The sequence below is a fragment of the Saccopteryx bilineata genome, chromosome 11 (assembly GCF_036850765.1).
Source record: "Saccopteryx bilineata isolate mSacBil1 chromosome 11, mSacBil1_pri_phased_curated, whole genome shotgun sequence".
NCBI lineage: Eukaryota > Metazoa > Chordata > Mammalia > Chiroptera > Emballonuridae > Saccopteryx > Saccopteryx bilineata.
The window spans coordinates 48,041,224-48,054,549 of NC_089500.1; the positions used below are offsets into that span (position 1 = coordinate 48,041,224).

The 13,326-nt window shown below is 42.9% G+C and overlaps 1 protein-coding gene across 1 annotated transcript in view; it reads right to left on the reverse strand.

The window, feature by feature from the left end:
- Positions 1-13,326, reverse strand: part of COLEC12 (collectin subfamily member 12) — a 274,994-nt gene that overhangs the window by 230,032 nt on the left and 31,636 nt on the right. Inside the window, exon 2 of the mRNA XM_066247594.1 lies at positions 1,005-1,055. Within this exon, the coding sequence (XP_066103691.1) occupies positions 1,005-1,055 (51 nt within the window). The remainder of the gene's footprint in view (positions 1-1,004; positions 1,056-13,326) is intronic.

Here is a 13,326-nt window from a genome sequence, read left to right on the forward strand (position 1 = left end):
CTCTCTCTAGAGCAGTGGTCCCCAACCTTTTTTGGGCCACAGACCGGTTTAATGTCAGAAAATATTCTCACGGACCGGCCTTTAGGGTGGGACGGATAAATGTATCACGTGACCGAGACAAGCGTCAAGAGTGAGTCTTAGACGGATGTAACAAAGGGAATCTGGTCATTTTTTAAAAAATAAAACATCATTCAGACTTAAATATAAATAAAGCGGAAATCATGTAAGTTATTTATTCTTTCTCTGCGGACCGGTACCAAATGGCCCACAGACCAGTACTACTCTAGAGGATCCGAACAGAAAATCTATTGCCTTTTTCAGCTTCCAGTGGCCACCTGTATTCCTTGGCTTAGTTAGGGAACCGTCTTCCACCTTCTGAGCACAACCTCTGCTTTTTTCCTCACCTTGCCTTCTCCTCCAAGCAGCCAGACCTCCCTCTCCAGCTCTCTTACAAAGACACTTGTGGTGGCATTCAGAGCCCACCCAGATCACCCAGGATAACCTCCTCACCTCAAGTTCTTTAACTCTCTCACATCTGCAGAGCACGTTTTGCCATATGAGGTAACACTCAGGTTCCAGGGATTAGGGTGCGGACATTTCTGGGGGCCACTGTCCAGCCTACCACAGAGCACTTGGGTTTCTAGAAAAAGTCTTCTCCCTGTCTCCTAACACTGACTGAATTATAAATGGGCCTGAGGGAAAAGGAAAGATGTTTTCTAAATATCAAAACAGAGGAACCCCATGAAATTTTGCTCCTGTCTTGTCACAGATTTACCTTTCCCACCATGTTTTGTTTATTAAAGCATCCCCTGAGTGAGCACAGCTCCTGCTCCACTGCCCTCAGCGTTCTGAGAAATCATCTACCTGTTATACAGAAACTCAATTTCCAACCAGAATTGGGCCTCAGAGCCACACACATTCACATGTGTCAAAGGTCCGGTAACAGTCTTGTTACTGTATCCCAGATCAAGCCCAGAGAAAGAAAGAGCTTTGTCAGAACTCACCAAACCTCTTGTAACCGAAGGACTGTACCTCCTCCTCCTCTGCGAAGTCGTCTGCAGGTGAAGAAAAGACAGCGTTAACCCTGGTGTGGCCCAGGAGTGCAGGCAGGGTCAGCGCAACACCCACGGCTGCAATCTCTATCTGCTCCACCCTCCCCTTCCTCACAGGGGCTTTCCTTCTGCTCCTGCAATGCCCAACGCTTTCTGAGAAAGACAACAGGGTCTGCCTCCTATTCTTCATGCTTCGGATTCAGGTCTCAACTAAACTATGACTTGTGGCATGCCTTTCTCAACCACTACCCAGTCACTCCCTGTCACACCACCTATTTTAATATTACTCTCTGATATCCTCATTTGTCTCTCTCTCTCTCTCTCTCTCTTTCTCTCTCTCTCTCTCTCTCTCTCACACACACACACACACACAAACATACACACTCTTTCTTTTCTCCTCTATCTTTCTTCATTTCCTCTGGCCAAGCTAGGGAGAAAAATCTCAGTTCCCTTGAACTGTCTTTGGAACTTTGTAGTGTGTGTGTGTCATCATTACACCTCTCACCACCCTGAGGACAAAACTAGACCCTAGAGCCAAGCCCCCATTACAAAACACCTCCCTCGTCCCTGTTCATCACTCTGACACTGCTTGAGTTACACCTTTTTTCTTACTTCAAGAACGACTCCTCGGCCCTGGCCGGTTGGCTCAGCGGTAGAGCGTCGGCCTGGCGTGCGGGGGACCCGGGTTCGATTCCCGGCCAGGGCACATAGGAGAAGCGCCCATTTGCTTCTCCACCCCCCACCCCCTCCTTCCTTTCTGTCTCTCTCTTCCCCTCCCACAGCCAAGGCTCCATTGGAGCAGGGATGGCCTGGGCGCTGGGGATGGCTCCTCGGCCTCTGCCCCAGCACTGGAGTGGCTCTGGTTGCGTCGGAGCGACACCCCGGAGGGGCAGAGCATCGCCCCTTGGTGGGCAGAGCGTCGCCCCTGGTGGGCATGCCGGGTGGATCCCGGTTGGGCACATGCGGGAGTCTGTCTGACTGTCTCTCCCCGTTTCCAGCTTAAGAAATAAAGGAAAAAAAAAAGTTAAAAAAAAAAAAAAGAATGACTCCTCTGTGCTTAGAATGGTACCTGTCACAGAGTAGGGGCTTAATAAATTTTGTTGAATGAATGACTGAATAATTTTCCAAATAGTTAAAATATCTTCACATGATTAAGCCTACAGCCCTCTGTTTCAGATGCTGGGTTCTGTGGTCATCTCTTCCACCAACTGTGTCATACCAGGAGCCCAGCATGACTCCTGCAATGACAGCCAAACCCTTCCCCACTCTCCTTCCACTGGATAACTGGGGCTAACAGATGGTTTTCCAGTAAATGCATTTCAAAAGACAGCCTTGCTCTGGGAATTCCTCAATTTAGAGCCACTGTGGAAATAAGAGAGATATAATGCCAGCCAAGATTTCTACCAAATCCCCTTTCTAATGTGAACATGATGCAATTCCTTATTACATCAATAAAGAACTTCTCATTTTACTGTTCTACCAGGTGTGGGTCCTGGCAATTAGTTGTGCAGTTAAAGGCCACTTTTAATGACAAGTAAAGGTGTCAAGACCAGGTCTTTTCAGGGAGCCCTAATTATTCCTGAGTTGGTCACCATTACTGCACCAGCACCCAGCTTTTCTACCCATAAGCAATTCAGTTCAAAAGCATTGACTCAATAGCTCTGGCCAGCTGGCTCAGTGGTAGAGTGTTGGCCCACTGTGTGGATGTTCCAGGTTCAATTCCCAGTCAGGGCACACAGGAGAAGCAACCATCTCTTCTCCATTCCTCCCTTTCCCCTTCTCTCTTCCTCTCCCGCAGCCATGGCTGAATTGGTTCGAGTGCATTGGCCCTGGGTGCTGAGGATGGCTCCCAGGAGCGCCAGCCTCAGGTACTAAAAACAGCTCTGTTGCAAGCATGGCCCCAGATAAGGGTTGCCAGGTGGATCTCAGTTGGGGTGCATACGGGAATCTGTCTATCTCTCCTCCTCTCACTTGGAAAAGAAAGAGAAAAAAAAGCATTGAATCACCACTTACTATGAACCACACTACGAAGCCAGGCAGTGGGGCTTCAGAAGAGAGTGAGATGTGATCTCTTCCCTCGAGAAGCCAGTAGGCTTTCAAGGAAGAGAGGCAAACAGAGAAAATAAAGTCTCTGTGATCATCTTTTCAGCCCCAAAATTAAACATGGGACCTCGCTATATCTAAACCTTGAAGTGTTATGGAGAAATCAAGGATGCATGGTATCTGAATACAACGTGGTGAACCCTACAATACTAGTTGGTTATAAAATACTATGAAAACACATATAAGAGAGCAATTACTTCTAATAGAAAAGTGTATTAGCCCTGTATTTTACCATTGTTTCCTTATTTAAAGAACAGGGGAAAGATGCTGTTTGGAAATCTAGAGGGCCAGGTGTTCATAATTAAAGTAGTCTTCTGATGTCAAGGATTAAAGCTTTAGTGCTTTCTACATGGAAGAGCATGCTTACGACCAAGAGAACAGCACCTTTCTCACTGACTCAGTAACTGGTTATTCAACAAATAAATACATATTACCTCCTATCATGTGCCTGCTTTACTAGGTAATTCTATCCCACTAATGGCTGAGCAGCTGGCCTAGTCTCAGTTAAAGAGAAATCCTTATCTGCTGCTTCTGCTTAGAACCCATGCATTTACTTATTAATTTATTCAATAAGTGCTTATAGCCTAGGGGAGTTGATGAGAATGAACACAAGTAACAATGCCACCCAGATGTCAGCTTCTCCTGCCAGCTCCAGCCCTACCACTGCTGTGCCCAATCTGCAGAAGAATCTAGTCACACACAATGCTGTGGGCCAAGGAGGCATCACTGAAGATTTCACGGAGGAGACAAAAGAGCAGTTTATGCTGCATCCCCAGTAACAAACAGCTTAAAATTTCCTTTTGGAATGTCCGTTCTCCCCCAAAGCTTCTTTTCAGCAGGCTCACCATTTGTTTGTTTGTTTGTCTTCTTTTTCCTCTGTGATCTTTATCCCATGCAGCATTTAGTCTGACTGACTCCTCTCCTTCCTGAAATTTCCCTGGGAACTCCAAATATCGCGTATTTTTGTTATTAAAGCAGTTCAGCTTTGCCTTCCAAATTAACATGCCCAAACTCATGGGCAGGGGGAGGGTGTGTCAAGAAAATAAAGGCCTTACAGGCGACCCCCTCATAGAACTCAAGGAAGATTTTCTGCTTCTTGTCTTAATCTTCATCCAAAGAGAATTAGGAATTCTTAAAGCAGCTACTAAAAGAATAAAAATTTCTCTCTCACCCAACTCTAAAATCAGATAGAAAATTATACAGTGTGTCCATAAAGTCATGATGCACTTTTGACCGGTCACAGGAAAGCAACAAAAGACAATAGAAATGTGAAATCTGCACCAAATAAAAGAAAAACCCTCCCAGTTTCTGTAGGATGATGTGGCAGCATGTGCGCATGCGCAGATGATGACGTAACACCGTGTATACAGCGGATCAGCCCATGGCCATGCCAGTCGAGATGCGGATGGTACAGAGGAAAGTTCAGTGTGTTCTGTGGCTCGCTAAATTCGAATCCGTGACCAAAGTGCAACGTGAATATCGAAGCGCCACCACATAGGAATAACATTACTCAGTGGGATAAGCAGTTGAAGGAAACCAGCAGTTTGGTGGAGAAACCTCGTTCTGGTAGGCCATCAGTCAGTGACGAGTCTGTAGAGGCTATACGGGATAACTACCTAAGGAGCCCTAAAAAGTCTGTGTGTGAGCCCACATCGAACTGCACTGAATAGGTATGAAACTGGGAGAGTTTTCCTTTTATTTGGTGCAGATTTCACATTTCTATCATCTTTTGTTGCTTTCCTGTGGCCGGTCAAAAGTGCACCATGACTTTACGGACACACTGTATGAGACATTAGAGATACAAGTAAAGCACCACAAGTAATGTTTAACTGGGATTATCAGGAAGATCTCATAGAGAAGTGTCTTAAATCCGTCTTTCTTAATTATTATTATTAATTTTTTTGAAGCAAAAAGAGAGAATTTGGGAAACACTGCATACTTTATCCTTTCTTAGAAATTCATAATGGACTTGGAACTATTAGAGACCCAGAGAAGAGCTAAGAAAGAGACAAAGAAAAAACACTGCATAACTTTGTTTTATTCAATGCTTTCAAAGTTGACCTCAGAATCCTTTTTGATATCCTTAAAAGCTGTCGAGTTGGGCAGGTAATATTTAGTATAACAGTTCATTAGTATAGGTGTTCCCCAGAACCCCTCTGCTGAATTTTCCCAGCTGTTCAGTTGATAAATAGCCAAGTCAGGCTGGTGATAGGGTTGGGCATTTAGGGAATTGAGAATGAGGAAGAGGCAAGAGCTGATGGGGCTGACTGTGTGGGGAATCCACGTCAAGCTAAAGAGCCACAGGAGACAGGATGAGAGGTCAGGTGCTCCCAATGCGCGGATATTTGAAAAGACACAAAGCAATGATGGGGCTCACAATGGCTGACAGACAGGTTTGAGAAAGACAAACAGCCTGATGTTATGTGGAATGTTATTTTCTGTTCTCGAAGCCTTTCCCTCACACTGAGTAGACCCAAGCTAAGTATATCCCCCATTGTCTTTGTGGTATAGGGCAGTGGTCTCCAACCTTTTTTCAGCCACGGACCGGTTTAATGTCAGAAAATATTTTCATGAACCGGCCTTTAGGGTGGGATGGATAAATGTATCATGTGACAGAGACAAGCATCAAGAGTGAGTCTTAGACAGATGTAACAGAGGGAATCTGGTCACTTTTTAAAAATAAAACATTGTTCAGACTTAAATGTAAATAAAACGGAAATAATGTAAGTTATTTATTCTTTCTTTGTGGACTGGTACCAAATGGTCTGCAGCCCGGGGGTTGGGGACCACTGGTATAGGGAACCTGCAAAGGTAAAATACTCAAATAAGGATATTCTCCTAGAGGATATCCAGCCCTTTTAGCAATTTGGCACTGTTCAAGGTCTATTTCTAACACTGTCTATGCCACATAACTGCTACCCTCCTACACAAGCAAGGACTTGCTGAGGATTTAAGGCCTCTAAGTCTTGCAATGGCCTTAACGATCCCTGCTCCGATAGCTATTTGTCTGCAGGAAAGAAGTAACTTCACACACTGAATAACAAAATGTGTTTAATTTCAATCTACAAGCACAGACTTTCTTGGTTTCCACAGCTGTACTTTCAGCATTTTCACTTTAATACCTATGAGCTACAATGTCTTTTGCTTGCCTATTTCCAAATGTGATTTTTTATTTTTTACTTTCCTTGGTAACTGGCACAGAGCCACATTCACTAGAGGTTTTGCGATAGAGAATGTTGAATGGAATTCTGTAGCTGATTTATTCTTTGAGCCTTGCTATTTCAGACTAGCATGAGTTCAAGGGGAGTCTAGTTTAGCTGACTTGGAGAGTTGAGAGTTATACACATTAAAATGTTCTAATCAATCTGTGGACTGAGCTGTGCGATACCCCCAGATTAGAAACTACCTTTCCTTCCCCTACACTTCCTTTCACTTCCTTTGTACCAGTGTGACAGCACTTAGCTCGGCCTTATATTTCAATTCTGGTTTTGACTCCACCAGACAGAAAGCCATTTGAAAACAGGAAACTTGTCACATTGTAATCCTCGGCAACTAGTACATTAATGGGACATTATAGGCACTCAATAGTTGTTGAAAATTAAACAGATTAGAATTACTTGTTTGTCTATCTCTCCCACTCACCAATGAAGTCTTTTTTTTTTTTTTGTATTTTTCTGAAGTTGGAAACGGGGAGGCAGTCAGACAGACTCCCACATGCGTCCGACTGGGATCCACCCGGCATGCCCACCAGGGGGCGATGCTCTGCCCATCTGGGGTGTTGCTCTGTTGCAACCAGAGCTATTCTAGCACCTGAGGCAGAAGCCATAGAGCCATCCTCAGCGCTCGGGCCAACTTTGCTCCAATGGAGCCTCGGCTGCGGGAGGGGAAGACAGAGACAGAGAGGAAGGAAAGGGGGAGGGGTGGAGAAGCAGATGGGTGCTTCTCCTGTGTTCCCTGGCCAGGAATAGAACCTGGGACTCCTGTACACCAGGCCGACGCTCTACCACTGAGGCAACCGGCCAGGGCTTCCGATGAAGTCTTGAAGGAAAGAGATTAAATCTTGCTCTTTTTGAATGGCCATCATGTTTGGGGAAGATGAGAGAATATTTAGTCAATAACTACTGAATGTCAGGTACTTCCCATTCATTATTTTTTTTTGTTTTATGAATAAGAAAACTGAGGCTGAGAGAAGTTACATAGTTTGGCCTAAGGTCTTACAGCTTGTGAGTAGCCAGTCTGTGGGCTACTGCCACACAGTGACAGTCACTGACCACACAGATGCAAGAAACTGAACCCTGTGCTAGCAACAGAGAAAGCTAAGAAGCAATAATTTATAAAACAAAGAATTCTGAAAAGGCTTAGGAATTTGGAACCCAGGTCACTCGGAAAGGAGAATAAAAGTGAGGCTAAAATAGGATGACTGGTTGAACATATAGTTAAGGAGGAATTGACAATAATGCAAAAGATAGATAAGTGTTGGTGAATATATAAGAAATTAGAACCCTTCAATGCTGTTTGTAGGAATGCAAAATGGCATAGCCACTTTGGAAAACAGTCTGGCAGTTCCTCAAAAGGGCTAAACATAGAGATATCATATAATCCTGGAAATATATGCAAGAGAAATGAAAATATATGTCCACACCAAAACTTGTACATGAATGCTTATAGCAGCATTATTCATTATTGTAAAAAGTGGAGACAACCCAAAGGCTCATGAACTAATGAATGGATAAATATGTATAAATTGTGGTATATCCATAAAGTAGAATATTATTCAGCAATTAAAAAGGGAGGAATTACTCTTACATGCTACAAAATGGAGGAAACTTGAAAACATTATGCTAAGTAAAAGAGGTCAGTCACAAAACACCACATACTGTAAAATTCCATTTATATAAAATCTCTACATTAGGCAAATTCATAGAATCACAATGCAGATTAAAGATTTCTTAGGGCTTGAGTTTGGGGAGAAAATGAGGAGTGACTGCTAATGGTATGGGGTTTCTTTTTGGAATAACGATGTTCTAAAGTTGACTGTGATGATTGCAAAACCTCTGAATATACAAAAGGAAAAAAAAAAAGAAATTCCCACTGAATAATCACACACTTTAAATGGGTGATTTGTGTGGTAGGTAAAGAAAAAGGCAGTTGGACTTCCAAGGTCCCCCACAGAGTTGGATGACTGTCCCTCCCTTTTCACAGCAGAAGAACAAAGATTTATTACTCAGAGAAGTTAAAACAAAAGGTATCTTGTGAAGAGGACACCAGGAACAGCTGAGATGAGGGAACTATAATGAAATCAGGAAAAGAGGTAAAATTTACAACTTGAATGTTCAGATACTTGGTCCGCTTTTCCCAATCAAATTGTACCCTCCATGCTAAAGATTGGGAGGTTCTTCTTGGGAAATAGTACCAGTGAAGAAAAAATTAATGATCCTGATTCTAGAAGGTCCTCATTGGAACAGGTCAACAACATCAGCCAAAATTGACAGTCAGAGTTCACAAAAGTCACCAAAACAAAGAGATTCTAATTAACCTTTATAATGTTCCATTCATATATATAAGACAGCCAAGGATCACTAGACATCTGACAAAGCCTCTAACATGAAAAGACAAAGATGAAAAAAAAAGAAACCAGACAGAGCAATCTGGAAGAAATGTACACTATGATAAAATGTATGTATAAATATGATAAAAATTCCAAAAAAATCCTACCATTAATATCCTTATAGAGACAAAATAATATAACCATAAAATAATAACAGGATATCATAAAAAGGAACCATCATCAGCCCTGGCTGGTTAGCTCAGCAGTAGAGCATCGGCCAGGCATGTGGAAGTCCCAGGCTCGATTCCTGGCCAGGGCACACAGGAGAAGCACCCATCTGCTTCTCCACCCCTACCCCTCTCCTTCTTCCCTGTCTCTCTCTTCCCCTTCTGCAGCCAAGGCTCCACTGGAGCAAAGTTAGGTCGGGCGCTGAGGATGGCTCCATGGCCTCCACCTCAGGCGCTGGAATGGCTCCAGCTGCAATGGAGTAATGCCCCAGATGGGCAGAGCATCGCCCCCTGGTGGGCATGCTGGATGGATCCTGGTCAGGGGCATTCAGGACTCTGTCTGACTGCCTCCCGCTTCTAACTTCGGAAAAATACAAAAAAAAGACAAAAAAGGAATCATCATCTGTCACTACATATCTGACCCCTTTTACCCTTTACTACTCCCCCTTCCCTCTGGTAACTGCCATACTATTGTCTGTGACTATGACTTTTTGTTTTTCTTGTTTGTATATTTGTTCCTTTCAGTTTTATATCCCACATACGAGTGAAGAAGATCTGCCTTTGAGTGGTTGGCACACAATGCAATATGCAGATGATATATCATAGAATTCATAGAATTATATATATACTTCTAACTTAGAGAATCTTAGTAAGCAATGTAATATTACCCCAATAAAATTTTAAAAAGGAAGCATCAGAGAAAAAGAAAAAACTTTTTTTAGAGTGAAAGAGATAGAGAAAAAAACAGGCACAGACAGGAAGGAAAAGAGATGAGAAGCATCAACTCATAGTTGTGGCAGCTTAGTTGTTCATTGATTACTTTCTCATATGTGCCTTGACCAGGAAGCTCCAGCTGAGCCAGTGACCCCTTGCTCAAGGTAGTGACTTTGGGTTCAAGCCAGCAACCTTGGGCTTCAAGCCAGTGACCTTTAGGCTCAAGCCAGTGACCATGGGGTCATGTTTATGATCCCATGCTCAAGATGGTGACCCTGCAGTCAAGCGGGTGAGCCCCTGCTCAAGCTGAATGAAGTCATGCTCAAGCCAGCAACCCTGGGGTTTCAACCTGGGTTTTAAGTGTCCCAGGCCGATGCTCTATCCACTGTGCCAATGCTTGGTAAGGAAAAAAAAAACTTTTAAAAATGAAAAATATGATTTTTTTAAAATTTGGTGCAATTAACTTTATTTCTTTTTATTGATTTTAATTTATTGTGTGTTTACATAGATTCTAGTGTCATATCTAACAATGCTGAATACACGACAGCAAAAGTAATCAGGGACAAAAATGGTCATTTCATAATGATTAAGGGGACACTGAATCAAGAAGACATAACACTTCTTAATATAAATGCACCAAACCAAGGAGCACCAAAATATATAAGACAGCTACTGATTGACTTAAAAACAAAAACTGACAAAAAATACAATCAAACTTGGAGACCTCAATACACCGCTGATGGCTCTAGATCGTTCATCCAAACAGAAAATCAATAAAGAAATATTGGTCTTAAACAAAACACTAGAGAAATTGGATATGATAGACATCTACAGGACATTTCATCCCAAAGCGACAGAGTATACATTTTCTCTAGTGTACATGGAACATTCTCAAGAATTGACCATATGGAGATGGGAAGATGGCAGCCGAGTAGGCAGACACACAGACGCCCAGCTCTCACCACCAAATTGGAATACAAATCAATATAGGAAAAATCAGCATGAAAAACCAACTCTGGACTACAAGAACAGCTCTCAAAAACCAAGGAGCATCGATTCCCGGCCAGGGCACATAGGAGAAGCGCCCATTTGCTTCTCCACCCCTCCGCCGCGCTTTCCTCACTGTCTCTCTCTTCCCCTCCCGCAGCCAAGGCTCCATTGGAGCAAAGATGGCCCGGGCGCTGGGCATGGCTCTGTGGCCTCTGCCTCAGGCGCTAGAGTGGCTCTGGTCGCAATATGGCGACGCCCAGGATGGGCAGAGCATCGCCCCCTGGGGGGCAGAGCACCGCCCCTGGTGGGCGTGCCGGGTGGATCCCGGTGGGGCGCATGCGGGAGTCTGTCTGACTGTCTCTCCCTGTTTCCAGCTTCAGAAAAATGAAAAAAAAAAAAAAACCAAAAAAACCAAGGAGCAAAGAAGAAGCCACAACAAACCTGGTAGGAAGCGCCTGAATCTCCTCTGCTTACAGGAACGAAGGGGAGGGGGAGGCTGAGAGCCCAGAGGGGATCTCACCCAAGGGGAAAGAGCAAAAAATACTGCTCACAGCCACTTGCCTGGCGACCAGGGAGCGAGGTGTGGTGAAAAGACCAGCTTATCTCCCAAGCGGAAAGGACAGGGAGAGGGACAGACTGTGAGGGGCTAAGGAATGCAGGAAACAAACTAAAAAAGCGACTCATCCGTGCTGGAGGTGGCCATAGCTGCGGGAGGGACTGAACCTTCCACGAAACAGTACTGAATTGCTTCCGGATCAGAGATCTCCAAACATCTCTCCAGCTCCAATCAGCGCAACAAGACACAGCTGAAAACAAGAAGTGGGGAGGAGGGGCAGTAACTCAGGTCTCCATGGAGATCTGAGATACACCTCCCCCTACTGAAGCTGAGAAAACACCCTGCCCCCAGAGAGATTAGTTGGCTGAAGAGATCCATGGCATTCCTGGATACAGTTTCAAGGAAGCCCCCTGCTGAGATCAGTAAACAAGACTATCACCTGTTAACAAAACAAACAAATCCAGACTTCAAAGCTGCCCAAATCCGAAAGTGGATTACAAATAATAGCTGATACCAACTCAAGAAGACCTAGAAATAACAAAACTGAAAACTGGAGGCAGACAACACCAAGCATAGACTCAATCAACTTTACAAATAAAACACCCAAACACAATGAGAAGACCAAAAAGTGCAATCCAAATGAAACCACAAGAGACATCTTCAGGAGATGAACTGAGTGATATGGAAATAATCAAACTTCCAGATGCAGAGTTCAAAATAATGATTGTAAGGATGCTTAGGGATCTTAGAACAACAATGGATGGTCATTATGAACACCTAAATAAAGAAATAGCAAGTATAAAAAAGAATCAGACGGAGATGACAAATACAATATCAGAAATAAAGACCACAATGGAAGGAATTAAAAACAGGATAGATAGAGCTGAGGATCGAATCAGCAAGTTGGAGGACAACTGGAATGAAGGCATGAAAGCAGAGAAGAAGAAAAGAGACTCAAAAAGTCTGAGGAAACTCTTAGAGAGCTCTGTGACAACATGAAGAGAAATAACATCCGCATGATAGGGGTTCCTGAAGAAGAAGAAAAAGAACAAGGGATAGAGACTTTGTTCAATCATATCATAGCTGAAAACTTCCCTAAATTAATGCAGAAGAAACTCTCACAAGTTCAAGAAGCACAGAGGACTCCATTAAAAAGAAACCCAAAGAAACCTACACCAAGACACATCATAATTAAAATACCAAAGCTAAGCGATAAAAAGAAAATATTAAAAGCTTCAAGAGAAAAAAAAGCTATCACCTACAAAGGAGTTCCCATAAGGATGACATCAGACTTCTCAACAGAAACACTTGAGGCCAGAAGGGAATGGCAAGAAATATTCAAAGTAATGCAGAACAAGAACCTACAACCAAGACTACTTTATCCAACAAGGCTATCGTTTAAAATCGAAGGAGAAATAAAAAGTTTCCCAGACAAAAAACAACTCAAGGAATTCCTTACAACCAAACCAATGCTGCAGGAAATGTTAAGGGGCCTGTTGTAAACAGATCAAAGTGGGAAAAGAATATTGCAAAAAAGGAATACAGCGTTAAAGAAGAAAATGGCAATAAACAACTACATATCAATAATAACCATAAATGTAAATGGATTAAATGATCCAATCAAAAGACATAGGGTAGCTGCGTGGATAAGAAAACAGGACCCGTACATATGCTGTCTACAAGAGACGCACCTTAGAATAAAAGATATACATAGAGTGAAGGTAAAAGGATGGAAAAAAACATTTCATGCAAATGGAAATGAAAAAAAAGCTGGGGTAGCAATACTTATATCAGACAAATTGGACTTTAAAACAAAGGATATAGTAAGAGATAAAGAAGGCCACTACATAATGATAAAGGGAGTAATCCAACAGGAAGATATAACTATTATAAATATCTATGCACCTAATATAGGAGCACATAAATATATAAAGCAGACTTTGGTGGATTTAAAGGGCGAGATCAACAGCAATACTATAATAGTAGGGGATTTCAATACTTCACTAACATCACTAGATAGATCCTCAAGAAAGAAAATTAACAAAGAAAGAGCAGACTTATTGGACATACTAGATCAACTCGATTTAATAGATATCTTCAGAACCTTTCACCCTAAAGCAGCAGAATATACATTGT